Here is a 19,370-nt window from a genome sequence, read left to right on the forward strand (position 1 = left end):
TTAAAATGCTTTGCAAAAATTGAATGCTGGTTAGAAAAGCAACACATTCAATCATTCTGCTTGACTGCAAAGATAAATACACGCCAAACGGAGCGTAATAGACCAAAACTTCTTAGCTACCGAAATATACATATATATTTGGTATACTCTGTAATTCATCTTCAGACCCATTCATTGGAAATGAATATCTAGCAAATCAGCCAAAGATCAGAGAAGTTTGAAGCTGAAAACCTTTTTGGTCAAACATCTAACAGTTTTTTTTGTTTGAACTGGATTCTTTCAAGATTGAAATAAGTTGTATCAATAAGTAGGTAGTGTATTTTTGAAGTATAAATTACTTTCGAAGCTTTGCTCATAAATATTAAACGTGTGCCGCATGGATGGCGAAGAGAACGAGAGAGAATTACTGCGTTCGGTTCATTAACTTGGCCCACTATAAGTCGGCTCACGTGTAAATTGGCGCAGAGTCGATGACTTAACCAATTTTTCACTTCAGCATTTTATTTTTATGTTTTTTTCTTTTTTTGGGTTTGCGTGTGGTTGCCGCTGCTGCTGCTGCTGCTGCCGTTGAAGTTGCCGTCGTCGCAATGCGAACTTTTTGAGTCAGCGGCGTGGCAAAGTTGTAACATAGTTCTCGATGGTGACGACAGTGTTTGCTGTGCACTTGACATGTTTTGACACGCGGAAAAAGGCGACGCGTCGCTGGAGAAGTGCTCGCTTCAAAATGTTCGCCAGCCCATTGGAGTTCGATGTCGTGCTGCGCGCCAAAATGGCCAATGTGAATTTGGTAATTGCAGTTGCCGGCAATCGAAATACACCACGTTTGTTTAGGGCTGAAGTGTGTGTTGAGTGTGCGTTGCAAGGTGTAACTCACCACGTTGCCAAGTGCAACGGTTAGCGGCACTTGCACTTTCCAAGCGACGCCAACTGCCAACCGCTGTATTTGTTTTGTTTATTTTTGTTGCCGTTGGTTGTGGCCATTGTTGCTTTAGTTACTAACAAGCAACACTCGTGGACGGGCGGCATATGAAAAGTAATTTTGCAATTATCTACAGCAGTGCAGAATTCGCACGTGATAAACGTGAAAATATCTTTAATTATCAAGTGCAAACTCGATACAAACAATTTTGTGCAAAATAAAAATTCAATTAATGCGCTCACACAGGCTGCCAATGCCAGCAGTAGCAATAAAGTCGAATTTTTGAATTAATATTAACACAAATAAATTACAATAAGCAAAACTGATGGGCGATGAAAAAAAATGTAAACAAGAAAAAACAGCAAAGACTTGGCTGAAAGTGTACATATACATATACAGATATATGTATATTTTGTGCTCGTTTGATACCTGAACTGGCTATTAACGGTATTTTTAATTATATAGTTTATAAATCAGCTATATGCCGCGAGAGATACTCCCTCTCCCTCTCCGTCACACAGCATATCTTTTACTCTCTCTGCATACAATACTCATTATTCGCAGCATGCAAATGACATTTTAATTAGTTTATTTTTAATTGCTGCTGTTGCAGTTGCATCACTAGCATTCTTTGCTGCAACTGAATATTGAGCAATAATTAATTGTATAACGTAGACATACATAGTCGAAATGAATGAATGAATAACGTATTCAAAGCATATTTAAGTGGGAACAAGTGAGTAAGTCTCTCACTCTCTGACTCTGTCTCGGTCGCACTCCTTACATATTTCAACTTTTTATTTTTTCCTTTTTTGTTGCAGCCCCAACTGTTGCGGCAACGTGACCGTAGCAACCGCAACGCGCTGCATTATTGTGCCGCGCAGGATTTGGAGCAGACGCACGACCTCGTGGCTGCCGCAAGCATTGCAATTGCAGCTCCCGAGCTGCTGGAGTCGGCGGATGAAGATGGCTTCACGCCGCTTCACTTGGCTGTTATTCAGGGCAACTTGGCGATGGTCAATTTGCTGCTAGCGAACAAAGCCGATGTGAATGCGGTGGACAATGAAGGTCACTCTGTGGTGCACTGGGCAACGGGTAAGCGACCCATTCGCACATTCAACACATACAACTTAACAGACTCACTCTCCGCTTTCAGTATGTGGCGAAATCGAGGCACTCCGCGCAGTTCTGGCAGCCGGTGCTGGAGTCGCCAAGCCCGATGTTAATGGTGGCACTCCGCTTCACTATGCGGCCCAAATGTGCGGCGCCAGCTATGACAGCAAGCTGCAGTCCAATTCCAGCAAGTTGGCTCTGGAAATTATTGGCATTCTTTTGGCCCATCCGCAGACCAGCGTCGATGTTCAGGACAAAGACGGCCGCCAACCGCTGCTCTGGGCCGCATCTGCGGGCTCGGCCAAGGCAGTCATTGCCCTGGTAAAGGCGGGTGCACGTGTGGAGAGTGCCGATAAGTGAGTTTCAACTCATCACCAGCTCCAAATCATTCTGATAAAGTCATTTATTATGTATATATATAAATATTAGACAAACTGTTTATCTGTTTATTTATATTTATACAATTCTTTTACGATTTGAGTAACGAGTTAAAGCGTGTTTTCTGCAGGATTCTGTTTTTAATTATATTAATAAACATCAAGCAAAATTCAATTATTTTCCAAAGTAAAAGCAGCACAAGTGATTATATTGTAAATGACAGCTTGTTAATTAAATATATATTTACATATATTCATTTATATTATACTATATATACATATGAGTGTGATTAGCTTTATTGAACCTTATTTTTACTACAAATGTATATACATTTTTTCTGCTTCCTTATTGTGCCTTTCAGGGATGGCCTTACTGCACTGCATTGTTCCGGCTCGCGTGGTCACACCGAATGCATTGATACGCTAATTAGTCTGTGCGGTGCACCCACAGATCTCATTGACTCCAACGGTTGCACGGCGTTGCATTATGCGGTGACACTGGGGCATGCGGATGCGACTGCGCGTCTGCTCGATCTGGAGGCGGATCCGAATCGACAGGATCGCAAGGGTCGCACACCAGCCCACTGTGGCTGCTCCAAGGGTCAGTTCGAGACGTTAAAGTTACTTAAGGAGCGTGGCGCCAATCTCTGGCTACGCAATGCCAAAGGTGATCTGCCGCTGCATGAGGCAGCTGCCTCGGGAAGACGCGAACTCCTCGAATGGCTTTTGTCACAGCGGCCCAAGCAGGTGAACACTACCAGCAACGATGGCCGGAATCTGTTGCATATCGCTGCCGCTAACGATTATACGGACATGTGCAAGATGGTCTTGGACTATGGTGGCGATGTGAATGCCTTGTATCGCAATTCGCGGGGCATTGTTATGACGCCGCTTGATGCTGCACTGCAGCGCGGACATCGCTCGACAGCTAAGTTTTTGCAGGCCCATGGGGGTCAGCCTTCGAGTAAGCTGAGACTCGCAGCGCGACGTGGTAATCCATTTCATGAGGCCAACGCTGCGGATCTGGTGCGACCGTTAAAGTATGTGGAGAAGGAGGAGCTGCATGATTTGCGCAGCTCCAAGAAGTATGTCGTCTATCTCAAACGCACTGATTCCGATAATGGCGCGTCACAGATAGAAAATGAGGATGGGGAACAGGATGCCGAGTGCAGCTGCACAGAGCAATCGTATCGCAAGGAGCAACGGATTGAGCACATCTGTCGACGCCATAAGCGACGTCAGCTGCGACGACGCACCAACAGCTGTGGCGAGCACCAGCACGAGAAGTGCAACGATATTTGTCGCTCCAAGAGCAACATTGAGATAAGCCGACGCAAGCCCAGAGAACGCCGCACCAGCTACAGCAGCGATGGCGAGAACGATGATGATGAGGATGATGAGGACTCCTGCGAGAACTGCTGCTATCACAAGCGCCAGAAGCAGCGTGTGGTGCATCGCAAGCGATCGACACCATCGCATAGGTCCAGGCAGCTGCCTGGAAGTGAGGAGAATGACAGCAAGGAGCTTAGTGGATCACCCAAGCAGATTGAGCACAAAGTGCCCATTATGCAGGAGGAGCAGGCAGATAATGCCAATGAACAGGCTTCTGAACCAATCAGCAAGGTTCGAATGCCAACAGAAACATCCGGGGCTACCAAAGAGGGCACCTTCATTAAGTCCCCACCACAGAGTGCCACAAGCGAGAGGCCAGTTGCTGCGGATTTGGACAGCTTGAAAGTGACAGAGAGCCATGCTATGGAACTAACGGATGAGGAGCAGGAAGCAGCCAAGTCGGTGATAACCCAAGTGGATGTCCATCACGATGCTGAGTTGCATTCATCAAAGTCTTCCGAAGAGGCTCCCGTACCCGAGCCAGTCGCGAAAGATGCCAAGCGAGAGTTAAGCGAGGAGGATACAAAATTGGTGTCCACTGAGGTCGAACAGATGATCAAAATAGCTGCCACTGCACTAAGCAGCGAGTCAAAAAGCTCCACGGAAGAGGCATCCGTAAAGGACAAATCCGCAAGCGACGAGCAAATTGAGCTCCCATTAAATGAAGCTACGGATAATTCCAGTTCCGCTGCTGCCTTAACCAAAACAGACACAGCTCCCACAGGACCTGCCGAAGCAGTAACTACTGCCACACCTTCTGTTGAGCCCGTTGAGGTTTCTAAGCTCCCAACCGCCGAACAACCGCAGTCAGATATCAAGCAGCCGTCTCTCTCCGCGTTAGAGCCTGGCAAAAAACTGGTGCCGACGGCGGCTGCCGAGCCCAAAAGTGAGACAAAAGAATTGCCACTTACAACGCAACCAACCAAACCGCAAGCTGAGCCCAAAAATTCGCAACAAAAGCTGCCATCCCAGCAGCAGAAGGAACAGCAGCAAGAGCAGCCTCCCCCGCAGCAACCACAACGGGAACAGGAATCTCGACGTTCATTTACGCTTTTGCCTTCTGATTCAGCTGATGATGAGCCAGCGGCAACTGCTGTTCCTGCCTCTGATGAGCCCGAACGCAAATCGAGCTTCCAAGTGCTTAAGAGCGACGACTCCATGGGTGATGTGGAGCAATCAACGCGTCCACCTGAAGTTACTTTCAGTGGTGGCAATCAGGTCTTTCAAGTGATGCCTGATAGCACCGCAGCAGCCAGCTCCAAACTGCCCAGCGTCTCTGAGCTGGATAAAATCAATTATGAGTACGAGGAATTCGATGATGATGGGGCTGATGATGACGATATCGATGATGGCGATGACGTTGATCCCGAGCACGACAGTGCCTTGCGTCGATTTCTCAGCACTCGTCATGGAGTGGGGAGTGGCGAAATGGATGCCAAAAGCGATGCTACTGCAGTCGCTGGAGTCTATGATGGACTGGCCAATGGACGCAAGCGTCGCCTGAAAAAGAGGGTGCGCAGTGGTGCCAAAACACGCAGCAACTGGAAGCATGCACAGGAGTCAAGGGACGGCACAGATGTCTTGGCCACCACTAGCAAGGATCAGGATTCCGGGTTCGAGCCGAGTCCACGTGCTGAGCGCACCAAGATACCAACGCCGAGAACATCCCACACGGCCATGCCACGTCGTCTCATCTATGCCACGCTGGACGGACGCTCCTGCAGCAGTCGCCTGGAGAATCGAAAGCCCGGGGACAAAGGTGCATGCGATATGGGCGCGGTGACACGCTCCATTCAAAGGAATATCCGCAGGTAACAGATTTTGGGGATAACTGATTCGTCACAATTTAAATGGCCAAGATTCATTCACTTAAATTAATCACACCAGGCGTGCAACGGGATGCCTCGCAGATTTATTTACTTGATGCTTGATTTTAATCAACTTGAATGTCCCAGCGTCGAGGCATTCAGGCTCGTGAATTCACATTATATCACGCACTTGCCTTTGGGCAGCCGCAGCCGCCGGCCATTTAATGTAATCAAAGTGGCTGCCGCCTTAAAGTTAATTTAGTTGGGCACTTAATAGCCTTGGAAACATTTCTCATTTTTAACGCGGCGAGTCGGCGCCATTGTTGGCCTGGTCAAACAACAAATAAATTGCCCAGCCTCCGTTTGCCATAAAGCTGGAGCACTTTTAAAGTTATCATAATACGGTTAAAGGTAATAAACGCGGTATTAATGTCCATTCTCAATGTACTTGGGTATTAATGCTGACCCCATGACCAATGGATTAAGCCGTAATTGTAACAAGTGATTGTCGTTATCAGTATATGATTTATTCACACAGACACACAGATTTGGCCATTGAATTTCCTACTAATTGATTGACAAATAGCATAACAGTCTCAAAATATAAATTACCTAATGATACTCAGATTAGGGCTACAAACCAATCGGTCAACTTGCCTCTAACATAAGTATACCTGAATACTAATAATATCAGTTTTAACCATGCCTAGTATTTTAAAGTTATTTTTAAAATGGCGGCAACTAAGAAGAACTGATTTTGTCCTTAACATTAAATGTTCATTAAACGGACATAAAGAAAACCAAAACATATATGCAGCACTTTACTTTAGTTAAACGACACTTTAATTAGACATCTAGAGCAATGGGCGCAAATGTTTGAAAAGGAGACTTAAACGACTTTGTGAATTGTAGTTAGGCAAATTCCATCGCAACATTAAAATTTTGTTAAGGCGTTCCCATTTTGGCGGCTAATAAGACTAACTAACGCTTTTATGTATGACTCATTAAGAATGTTTCTTGGAATATACCCTCGTCAGTTAAGAACACATTTCCGCCAATGATAAATAACCAAGTTAAACGACCCAACAGCTTTAAGCTTTTATTGCACTGGGAATAGATAAATATGTTGATTAGTTTTTAAGTAATAACCAATATATCAGTTAAACCTGTTTCCTTGTCTGTTGTCCATTAGGTCTACCAATATAATATGCCCTACAAGCTTGCAGAGTATTAGTAAGCTCGTCAAGGCTCCGCTCTCAGAAATTTCTTGTTTGCCATTGCTGATTTATTTTAATTTATACGAACGGGTGCAAATCTCAGAGCCCCCAGGCTCTTGTCATTAGCTGAAATGCTCATTTCCGGTAAAGAGTTGCGCATTTTAATTAAGTGGCAAGGCCCATGACAAACCCAACGGAACTCCACCCACCACCCACCACCCACCATCCACCGCCAGCAGCCACCCCGTTACACGTTGCGACACGAACAACGGGCACAGGCCAACGCCCACCTGCGGTGAGTGTTTTGTTTATGCAGAAAGTGGCGCAAAATATGAAAATAGTACGCAGCTTGCAGTCGCAAAGTCGACGCCTTCATTTACAAGGCGCTGATGCTAATTGTAAGTGGAATTAACGCAGATTAGCGGCTGTATTTTTCAGGCGCTAACAGGCAAAAAAAGAAAGACATTTGAAATTTGTTTTCAGCTTTCGTTGTTAGCAGCCTTGTCGCGGAAGTCCTTGAGACGAACGGATTAAAATGTCGATGTTCACTTGACTACATAAAATTAGTTTTTTTTATCGTGAGAGTGTGTGTGTGTCGTAATGGAATATATCAATAGATACACATATATATATATATATGTATATTTATATATATATAATTCATTTGACAATCAAATTTGCTTTGAGCCAGGATGGATTAAAGATCAACAACAAGTCAATTTTAATTGCAATTATATAATTTGCATGGGTCTCCAGCAATAAACTTCGAAAACTTAATTAAATTTTGAGTAAGCACACTTTATTAATTTTCATAATCTGCCCCAGTCGCAGCCTATGAATAAATTTTCAAGCATTCAACAGCAAACGAAATTCATAAATACACATAAATATTATTTTCACTTGGCTAATGAAAATATTTACGCGGCCCGTTCGTTTCATTTGTATGAGACAACTTTTTCGTCTGCGTATAAAGATCCAATGCAAATACTATGCTGCGTATACGCAATTTATACGGCAAGTTCTACGTGAGTCTTGCTCACCACGAAAGAATATATAACGAAATGTTTAACAAGTCGACTGACAGTGTGAGTCAATTAATTCTTGTAAAATACATAAAAATTCAACGAAATCCACTCGAGTGTGGAGGCCGAGTCGCCCGCTCTGGTTGGTTACTTGGGTTGCTTGGGCAGAAAAGAAAATCTAAAGCACCCGGTAGAATACACTTGGCTATGCGGAGGTTAACTTTGGTATGGATGGGTGGACTGGCGGGAAGTTGGACTACCAGCGAGGCTAAACGCCATGAAAAGTGTGTAAATAGAGAGTTTTTATTTATATCAGTAGCATGTTCGTTGTTTTTGTTGTTGTTTTTTGATTTGGTTTTTATTTATATTATTTTTTTTCCTTTTTTGTGTAACAGCAACTTCATTTTGTTTATTTTTTTCGCTTTGGCTCCGAAGAGATTAAAATTTTATCTGACGCATAAATTAAACAAATAACTTTCATGCGTATCTGAATGTGTGTGTGTGTGTGTGTGATTCTGCCATGTTTGCTGTGTCTATGTGTGTGTGGGTGTGTGTGGGTGTGTGTGTGTGTGTTTTTCTGTGCGTGTCCCAGTAACACAGGTGAGATTTGGGATTTATAATGTGCGCTCACGTAATTGACATTGTTAAATATTTGGATTTCGTTTTGCCAACGTTCGGCCGAACTTTCATTTTTTTGTTGCCTTTCTCCCTTGCCTCTGTGTGTGTCCTTGCGGATAATCTGCTTGAGTTTACAGAGCGCGAGTCTATTAGGGATTTTGAGTCAATGGGTAAACTTCTTAAATCTGCTTGCTCCAAACACTGTGTAAAACATATTAAATCATTTTGCAACGCCCTTAAAAATGAAATTCTAGATAATATATATAAAAAAAATGGAATTCGTTAGAAAATTCTACCGAGACTTAAACCTTAAGCTTGTTTGGGTCAGTGGTGTTTTGTACTTAAATCTGTAAATTCTAGCTTAAATATAAAACTAATACTTGAAAAAATTTGTGGAGCAAAATTACCACTGAAACCGAAAATTCTAATTTCCGGATAACCACTGTACTCTGTATACATATATGCATATATATATATATTTATATATATATTCAGAGGTAGAGGAGCAGCAGTCCGTGAAATGTAGGAGCTCCCTCTCTTTACTACCCTTCCCTGGGGATCTGTTGAGCTTTTCAAGCAGCGCTCTCCAAACTTTTGAGCTCAAGCCTAAAAAACTTTCGTTCCGATGAAAAATGAGGCGAGAAACTTTTCAGATTTCTAAAAAAAGAAAAGAAAACAAACCAGAGCCGCAGACGGAGAGCTTTCCGAGAGCTCGATGCCGCCGTCTGTGGATTTCTACCAATTTTGGGGCTTCAAATTCAAATTCAAATCCTACGGGCAAATAAAGTACAGCACTAAATTGCGCATATGTCCACACGCCGACGGCAAGTAAAGAATTTTTTCTTTTGGTTTTAAATCGTTTGCACTTTCTGTTTGCTTTTGTTGTTTATGCATTCCAAATTGCCAGTGGGTACAAATTTGTTGCTGTTGCCATTTTCGCTTGTGGAGTGCTTAATTTCTTTGCATTTCGTTTGTCACTGACGTTGTCAACAGTCGCCTGCTGCCCCTGCTGCTGCTACTCCTGCTGCTGCTGCTGCTGCTGCTGCTGCCTGACGCCCCCTAGGGCCTTGTTTCCACTCCACCCATTTTGGTGCAGCGTGCATTTTTTTGCTTGTCACATTTGTGTTGCGAACAGAATGCCGTCGGCGGTGGGGCAGGAAGACATGGGGAGGTAGCTGGCTGGCTGACTGACTGGGTGTCAGGGGCGGCCGTGGGCGTGATAGTAAGAGTCGGTCACTGAAAAATGTAGCACACCAAATCAACGCGCACAAGAAAATGCAATGAAAGTTGTGCTAAGCGAACGTAGAACGGAAACGGAAATCAGCAACAACAGCAACAGCAGCAGCGGCAGCAACACCAAAACCAACGGCTGAAAAAAAATGTGCCAAGGACAAAAACTATTTGCACTAGTGGGGAGAGTGGTGTTGGCGTAAGGGTGAATACAAGCGGCAAGCAAAAGAGAGCGAAGCACAAATAGTTTGCCAAAAGGAAAGAATTGAGGCACAGATGAGTGAAGCCAAAGCGAGGCGTAAAATTGAAAAGCGCAGCAAACAAGCCGCATATTGATGCTCCACTGCGCCACTGAAGATGGAGTTGGACGAGGATTGTGGAGATTATGATGCTGGCCACGGCAGCTACATAAGCACTGGGGCAATAAGCAAATAGCTATGTTGCTCTAGCCTTACCGGTGGCCAGTGAACGAATCAGGTGGCTGACTGTGGTTGTCCTCGCTGTAGACCTTACAGTCAGAGATTTCATCATCATCGCTAGTCCGGTTTTGCGGCTTTTTATGCGCTACTTGAAAGTGCAATTTGTTACGCAGTTTTTGCTCTCCAATGGCCACTTTTGCTTAAAATGGACCCACAAAACGAAGACGAAGTCGAAGTCATTTTATCAGCCACGGGCTGCTTGTTATTTGCCAAATCGTTGGTTTGTTTAGTTTTTGTGTGTTGAAAGTCGAAATTGTTTCGCATAATTTTTGCAGTGCAGCCAAGTGGCGAACAGTGTCAAGCAGCAAAACTGCATAAATTGCCAACCAATTCGCGAAAATTCAAACCTTACCCTCAACCCCTCAATCTCTTACCTCTAACCCCAACCATCCGACTCAATGCATAAACAAGTTTAGAACGCTCAACGTTGCGCTGTGTTGAGTGCACTTCAGAAATGTGCTCAGTTTTTGGGTAGAAAATGCATTGCTCGGGGCGCTGCAAAAAAAATGGCTTGCGAGCCGCCAGTTGATTTGCAAAAAGGTTTAAGTACCACAGCCAGGGGCTGTAAAATCTTTAAGCCTGTCAGGCATCCTGATACCAGCAGATTTGCAGCTTCAATATTTGGAAATATGCCTAGATTTTAATAAAATATTTCGATTATTTTTTACACCATGACTTTGCTGGCTTGCTTTAATTTAACTTGCTTCGCTTTATGTTTGCTCTCAATTATTAATAGAATGTTTTCCTTTGTTTTTTTTTCCTTTTTTCGCGCACGCACTTTAGTATTTTTGAAATTTTAATAACATGATGCCTTTTATTGCGTTCGCGTATTGTGCGCATTGTGTTCGCAACCAGCCCCGAACCACCTCTTCTTGCCGTAGCTTCTGGCTTCCTTTGAGCCTGGAGCTATGTCATGCACAGGCAAAGGAAGAAAATGAAAAAAATGAAACAAGTAAGAAGGTCTTACTTAGGCACACCGAGGCTTATATACCCTTACAGGCTGGAGTCTATCAGGCTGACTTTTAAATTTAATTGTTAATTTAAGATAACGACCAATTTATTTCTATGATAGCTAAATGACTTTATATTTTAAACAATCTTATACAAGATGACATCTGTCGATCGATTGCTGCTCTGGAAGGTCAATAATATAGCGATCTCATCTGGCCGACATATATCCTGCCTGCAGTCTGCGCGTTTAGTGAGGGATTAGTTTGAATAGAAATAGACAGAATAATATGCTATTAATGAAATCAGAGGCGCATTCCTCAATGCGATTCAAACTTAATGACACAACCTTAATGCCCTCGGCGAGGATATAAAAAAAAGCACAGCAGGCGTGGCCTTTGTTCGCCATGCGAAATATCAGAATGACAATTTACGTACATTTGCTAACATTTATTTTATGCGCTTACTGGCAAAAGCTCGCCATGCTGATGCTGACGATGATGGTGATGACGAGACTGAAGAGAGCAGGGAGCTGAGCGCTGAGAGCTAGGAGCTGGGAGCTGGGAGACCGGGGAATGAGATGAGGAACAATGATGCGCTTTTCTTTGGCTGCCTCTGTTGCCATGGTGCCTTTATATTCTTCTTCTTTGCTGCCATCCCTATTTGCAGATACTACATGGAGCGCAAGATCTTTCAGCATCTGCTTGAGCTCAAGTCGCTGCAGATACGCTCCAACAAGCTGAACGAGGCAGTGCTGGTGAAGCGTGCCGTCGACGACTATCACAAATCGTGCGTGCTGCTGGGCGGTGAAACTGGCACAAGGCTCAGACGTTACAATTTCAGCGAGTATACGTTCAAAAACTTTGAGCTGTTCCTGTACGAGACGCTCAAGGGATTGCAGAAGCCGGGCACCAACAATTTTCAAAACATCAACGAGGTGTACGAGGAGGTAAGTTAAATAATTGCCTTTTGAAATCTCTCGATTTACGTTCTCTCTATTAACGGCGTCTCAATTTACGTCTTCAATAAATTAGTTCCTCGAAACCATGTTGTAAATCGAGATATTTCTGTGTGTGCATATTTCCACAAGTCTCAAAATTTGATTTTATTCCCCGGCAGGCGGAGCGGCGCTTGAGTCCCGACTACAATGCGTACGAGAAGGCGCTGCAGTGCACCACGAAGACACATCGCTGCCTACACGCGGCACATGCCTACACGGGCATACCCTGCGCCGCCTACAGTAAGTCAATGTTGAATGCCGCCTAAGCGTGAAAAATTGCACCAAAGAAGGAAAGAAAGATAGGCCGGCAGTCCGACAGTGAGACGGTCAGTTGAATCACTTGGCCACAAGCTGTTACAGTTTTTTCTACCGTCTTTTGAGTGGGTCAAGCGGATGGCTAACACTCAAATACAAAGATGAGGAGCAAAGAGCGTGGGCGTCAAATGCGCCGAGAGCATTAAAATATATCCTAATTACGAGCAGTTTATTCATTTGGGCGAGCAACCAAGCGCCAGGCGAATTAAAAATATTTTCTACTTTTTCCCTGCTTTATACCCTAGACGCATTGAAAACGGGTAAAAAGGGTATAATAGAGTTGTGTGAAGGTATGAAAGAGGGAACAGAAAGCATCCTCGACTCCATTGAGTATATATATACGAGATTGGCATCATCAGTCATGTTGGTTTGAATATCTTAGAAGTGTCCGCCTGTGATGGGTAAAGTCTTGTGTTCAGGGTATCAGCCAGTCAAGCCCTCCCGACTAGAGCGTACTTGCTTGTTATTTTTATTTTTGCTGCGCCTTTTCAACTTTCATTATGAGTTCTATGCGGACGCAGGACGCGTCCGGCTTAAGCCAAATTAAAAACGCATTCATTTCTGTGTGGCACTCGCGTATTGTGTGCCCTGCTTATATATGTATCTATATACAAGTAAAGTCAACACAAATCCCGCTTCAAAGCGCGCTTAATCCACACAAATGGGCTTCGGGCGGATAGCAGTTGCAAGCAGTTTAAAAACAGCAGGAGTTGCTTTAACACCCTTATGGCAATTGGCCTTTAAGCTTTCCGCCAGTTGAAACATTTGCGCGCTTGGCTTCATTTTCGTATTAGTTTTTTTTAATGTTTGTTTAAGGCAATTTCACAGATTGTCCTTAAACTCGCTGACACATGCTGCTTCTGCTCATGTGACTGCAAATGCCTAAAATTAAATGCAGCTGAATTTCCACACTTGACGCTGACAGCTGCAATTTATTTGGACTATGCTCACAAAAATGGCATGCTTTTAATTAGGCCGTACATCATTAATCTACCGATGTTACACTCAGAATAAAATTGTTTGTAGATGTAATTTCAAACCCTTTACCCTTTCTTGGTAATATTTAGGCAATATATTTATAAATTGAGGAAATGAAAGCAAATATTTGAAAAATACTCTCTCTGACAACTTAAAACAATAAAGAATAGTTATGAAATATCCTCTTAATAATTAGATGGTTTGGCACCAAAAGTATATTCATTTTCGTTGCTTCAAAAAGAGCTTCTTTTTTTTGTGTGTACTACTGTATATACAACTCTCTCATATTGTGTATGTCTCTCTCTCTGTCTGGCAGTTCCCATGATGAATCACCACACGATGCCCAAGTTTGGGTTTGGACCGTACAAGAAGGCCGGAAGCGTTAGTAGTTTTTATCTGCCAAAAATACTGACCACTGGCCGCGCCTCCAGCGGGCGTGGAGGCAGCGGCGTTGGCGTTGGCATCGGCGTCGACGTCGGCTTTGGTGGCAGCGGCAAATGTAGCCACAAAGTTGCTCTGGAGTTGTCGCACGGAAAGAGTAAACAACTAATTTCACTGCCAGCGGATAAGTTGGACAGCAATAAACGTTACTATGTGACGTTTACAGTTAAAGATACGCCGGGACAGACCGCTACAATCGAGACGCATAAACAAAACCAGCACCATTATCTTCAGCAACAACAAACACAACAACAACAACCACAACAGCAATCAAGTGTTCCAAATGGCAAGTAGCATGCGGCGTATACGTAATAGGACATTGCCTAAGCCGCGGGCGTTGGCTTGTGTGGTTTTTGAGCGCGACATTGCCCATACGCAGTGTGTGTGCGCTGCTGCCTCAGCATCATCAGGCATCGTGCCACACGCGTCACACATCAGGCGGCATCAGGCAGCGGCAAGCAGCATCAGCATCTGCTACGCCGCTGCGCCAAATGCATTAAAACAATGCGACATTTTGTGCTACTGCTCGTTCTGTTTTTTTTTTTGTTTTTTGTGTGTTGTTGGCTTTGCTTTTTATGCGACCGCCCGCTGTCCAACTGCTTTTGTATTTTGACTTTTTGTTCGCATCCTTTATTTGTTGTTGCTATTGTTGCTGTTTGGTTTGCTTTTGTGTGTGCTGTGCTGTGCGCTCGCGCTTCCTGTGTTGTTTTTGCTGCTTTGCTGCACTTTAAGATGGCCAACTGCTGATAATGGATGATGGCGCTGCGCTGCGGCTGTCAGTTGAAGTTGTCACGCCAGCAACGTTAGCGGCAAACGGCAGCTTGAATTACTTATGCAGCCACCCACTGCCTACCCACGCAAGCAGCCCACTTCCCTCCCCATCCTCAGTTCTGTCTCTGTATTGTTTGCTATTCGGCTGCTTGTCTGTTTGGTGCTGTTGCTGCGCTTTTATTTGAGTTTTTCATTATCATTTTTTATTTTTGTTCTTTCGTTTCATTTTTTTGTTTTTTTGTTTTTTGTTTTTTGTTTTTCGTTTTGTGTCTTTTTTTTCGCTGCCATTGCTATTGCTGTGTACGCTGCTAATGCCACAGATAAGCGTTGTTATTAACGCTCGGCTTACCAGTACGGCAGCCAGCCAGCCAGCCAGCCTTGGCACTCCTCTCCTTAACTCTGTTTGCCTCTGCTTGCCACTCGTTGCTTTTGTCCTTGCTTAAAAGCAACAGCAACAGCAACAGCATCAGCAAGAGCAGCAACGGCGACGAATGAATAAATGTAAAATATGTACCGTGCATTTCTTTGGCATTTCAACATTTTTACTTTATTTGGAATTTTATTTACTTGTCTGCCTGCGCGCCCCACTCAAGCTGTTTGTGCTTTCGCATACACTCCCTATACACTCTTACCCAGCGCTTTAAAATTGCGAGCATATTCCACATGTAACTGAACTGGAAACTGGAGAGGGCAATCTTGGAGCTTCAGTAGATTTAGATGTAAATGTAGATAGACAATAGCACCTCACCAAATGTTATTTCCAAAATCAACAAACTTTATTATCATCAAGTTATTAAAAGAGCAGTCAACAGATGCGATTTGGTGCCGGTATATCCTCGACGGTCAGTTGAACTTTTTCTGCAGTGCACCGCACCCGTGACAGCAGCGTCTGCATCCACTTCGCATTGAGTGCATTGTAAATGGAGAATAATTGTATTCAGCACAGCAAAGCAAAAAAAAGTCTAGAATTGCAAATTGTGTAAGGCAACAAACAGCAAGCCGAAAACCGAAAACAGAAAACAGAAAACAGAAAAAAGTTTAATAAATTCGCTTTATTATAATATAATCCATATCTATACACAATGTAAAGCTCATCAAAAATAAGGAAGCGACCGCGAACATCGCGACTTAAAGAGGTTATGTCTAGATTTAAGGCAGCTGTTTGCAAATAAACGTTGGAAATATCTAAATTGAAGTATGTTTTCCTTGCACTCACTCGCAAGAGCACCCACACATACCCAAACACACACACACACACACACACACACACACACACACACACACACACACACACACACACACACACATACACCCACATAAATAGAGACACATGCATATAACAATAAGCGACCGCGAAAACAATTGTGCCTGTGACATCCTTGGCATAGATTCGCGCACAGAGCTGTCGCTCGAGCTGATTGCTCCCTTAGCTGACGCCGATGGCCCGATGCAAGCAGCTGGCTGAGCATCACTGCCTGGCGACATCCATTGACGAGGCGCACACAAAAGCACACATACAAGAAAGGAAAGGAAAAAATACAAAATATAAAAAAAGATAAATAAAATAAAAAGGTTAAAGAAAAAATACGCTTTCACGGTGCTTGGCATTTCTACAGGCGCTGCAAGCCTTCACAACATTTGTGGTCGGTACTATTTAAGCCGAGACCAGAAACTGGTCAGAATGCCTACCTGGCCGAAGCGCCGATAAGGAGTGTGATGGCGACAGTGATTGTTATGGCTGATATGAATGCCATTCGGGGAAAAGCGCGTCATGTTACATCTCTGTTAGGGGCTTCTGACAACAAGAGAACTCAATAATTGCTGCACTGCAATCGAGGGTATTCGTTTAGGTTCTCTTCACTGTTGCAGATGCTCGCCCGAATAATTGAATTCAAAGCTGCCATTTATGGTTGCCTTTTTGGGGTGCTGCCTGTCAGCATTTAGTTGGGACATTAATATTTCATCACTTGTGTCCGGTCTAAGCATGCCTTTTTGTATTGTGAATGCTGTAGGATTTCGGCAACCAGTCATCCTCTAATTTGCTCACCAGCTTTAAGGTTAAGCAACGCTTGTCACAGAAAGGCACGCAAGCAATTGTCCGACAATTTGCTAGCGGACTTGACACACCCCTCTCCCCCAATTCCCAGCCGCAATGCCGCCATTTCGAATTACGTACTTAAGTGCAAATCTGTGGATTTATGTGGCCTTAATTTTAGCTTTCTTTTGTTATATCCAAGCAGAACTAAAATGAAAATGCGAAGCTCTCAAATATGTGAAAATTGTATTATTTATTTTGTACATGGAACAATTTGTTTCTAGTTAGTCAATTAAAACTATAAAATTTGTTTTCGTTTTATTTATTATTATTATATAATTTTAAAATTATTTAGATTCAAATTGATGAGATTAATATAGTATTTGAGCTATAACAATATTCACTAATGTTGCAATAACAATCAGCTTCTTATTCGTAAATTGATGACGTTTAAATATCGTAAGTAAAGGTATTATAAAATATCAGCAAAGTCGGCAGGAGACAACGACAAACAGTTAGCCATGAGAATTCAACGGTCCATCGGAGTCTGTTGTGAAATGTTGTGGCCATTGCGGAAGTCCTGACTCCTGGGCTGCACCTAAATTCGAAATCTGTATTTTCGAACTTTACTTATACCAGCGTAAAATACTCAAACCTATGCAGAATAGTTATATGTTCAATATATTTTTACAACACAGAAGCTATGTGTTGCAGCTGATATTATTTTCTAGGTTAGTTCTATAAATCTGAAAATAAAGGCGAATATAACTAACCCTTCAATGGGATACAGCTTAACTCAATAATTGTAATTAATGTTCTGGAATAACCCATTGAACTAGTCAAGTTACAAAGTTTCATCGTTGGAACCAAAAATATGCAATGCAATTTTGCAAAACTGGTATTAAATTGTACAAACTGCAGTTAAAAAGTTAGCAAGGAGTTTGCTTCAGATTTTATTGACTCCAGCGCTGGGAATGCGCTGGCAAGTGTTTTAATCTTGAACGCCAGCCAAGTTGCAACCCATTCAAGAGCAGCTCTTGGCCAACTTGCCGTGTAAACTAATGAAGGCCGACTTAGCTGACCGCCTTTCCGTTGTTTCGATAACTCGCCTCGAGCACGAATGAAAAGCAGTTTGGGGAGGGATGCGGGTAGTGGCAAGCTAATAGTGCAGTTAATGGGACCAAGTGCTGGAGTCTTGGCTGGGTTATTGGTTTGACTGTTTGCGGGATTTGCGAGGTATTAATATCACTTAACCCTTGGGAAAAGTTGGCTAGCTGAATGGCAAACTTGGCGATTATTTAAAGTTTGATGTGGCGCTGGAATGTGGGTAATTTAAATTGATTTAAATGCACAGAAATTCACTTGTTTTCTTGAATTCAGTTTATTTATTAAGTATTCATTAATATTATTAACACACTCAGTAGTTTCGGCTTAATTGTAAAATATATTTATCATTTAATTTAATTTAAATTTATGTTCATTTTTCATTTGTAAAACTAACCTCGGCTTAAAAACAATCAGTTTAGTTTTGCAATTTCTTCAGAGAAAGACAGAGAGAGAGAGAAAGAGATAGTGAGAAAGTTAGGGTGGGCGAGGGAGATGCTTGAGGTGAAGCAAATACAAGAATGTTCAGTTGTTATTCGTATTGCCACGCCCCTAGTCGCCCCGTCTCGCCTCGCTTCGCTTTTGATCTATGGTATAATTTGTAAGTAATTCTATTATGCATATGCAGTGTATATTTTGCTAGGCTGCCATTTTGTTTTGTAAACTTGATATTCACATTCACATCCACATTTATATATATATATATGTATTTATATATACGCATATGTATGTATGTATGTATGTGTGGGCGTGTTTGTGTATGAATGCTGCTTTACTTTAGATTTGATGTATTTTTAGTCGATTACTTTAGTTATTTATAACATATACATACAATGAATTAATTTGTATTATTGTATTATTGTTGCTATTTATCTGCTGTAGTTCTTGTTTGAAATTGTTGTTGAATTTGTGGTTGCGGCTCCGAGGCTGTAATTTATTTAACATTTATTCATTATGCACTCGAAGTTTGCGCACACTTTGTTTCATGCCTGCCTTTGTTATGGTAATGGAATATTCATGAATCCATATAAATATATATAGTTAGTCACAGCGTGCAACACCTACTAGTGCCTTAGTGGGTGTGGCCACCAATTTACTGGGCTTGCAATTGTTGTGGAGACTGCATTAGAATTGAATTTTCGAAAATTGCTCGTAGGCGTGGCCCACAGATAACTTATAAATTTGTTGTGGATATTACAATTGCTAACAAGGCTGCTGGCAATGCGACGCTCTTCCGACTGCTAACTAAGGCTTACAGCTTTCAGCTGACGGTTGACGGCTTTCGGAGCACGGATTACGGTTTTTGAATTGTTTTGCTCCAAAAAATTGTTGAACGGCTTGACGAATTACACATACATACATATGTGGATTACAAATACGCTTATGTATGTGAGTATGTGAGCAACTTTGGACTAAGCATGACCCAAGTACGAGTCACAAGTATCGAATAACGCTTACTTTGACTGAATTTCTCAATTGGATTCCTCAATAAACATTCCATAAATTGCACGCACTCTCGTAGTCATCTAATCCTTGCATCAGGTTGAATTACATTTTTGTGACTTTTGATTAAGCATTTTCTCCAGTCTGCTGTTGTTTTTAT

At 42.8% G+C, this 19,370-nt stretch overlaps 1 protein-coding gene across 1 annotated transcript; it reads left to right on the forward strand.

The window, feature by feature from the left end:
- Nucleotides 1-719: 719 nt before the first annotated feature.
- Nucleotides 720-14,362, forward strand: LOC6567219 (ankycorbin). The gene is made up of 7 exons (XM_001994263.2): nt 720-787; nt 1,741-2,014; nt 2,076-2,388; nt 2,772-5,612; nt 11,793-12,072; nt 12,243-12,363; nt 13,733-14,362. The coding sequence occupies exons 1-7, from the start codon at nt 725-727 to the stop codon at nt 14,149-14,151; spliced, it is 4,311 nt and encodes a 1,436-aa protein (XP_001994299.2). The 5' UTR covers nt 720-724; the 3' UTR covers nt 14,152-14,362.
- The last annotated feature ends 5,008 nt before the right edge of the window (nt 14,363-19,370 follow it).

This window comes from Drosophila grimshawi, unplaced genomic scaffold (genome assembly GCF_018153295.1).
Source record: "Drosophila grimshawi isolate 15287-2541.00 unplaced genomic scaffold, ASM1815329v1 contig_311, whole genome shotgun sequence".
Classification (NCBI taxonomy): domain Eukaryota; kingdom Metazoa; phylum Arthropoda; class Insecta; order Diptera; family Drosophilidae; genus Drosophila; species Drosophila grimshawi.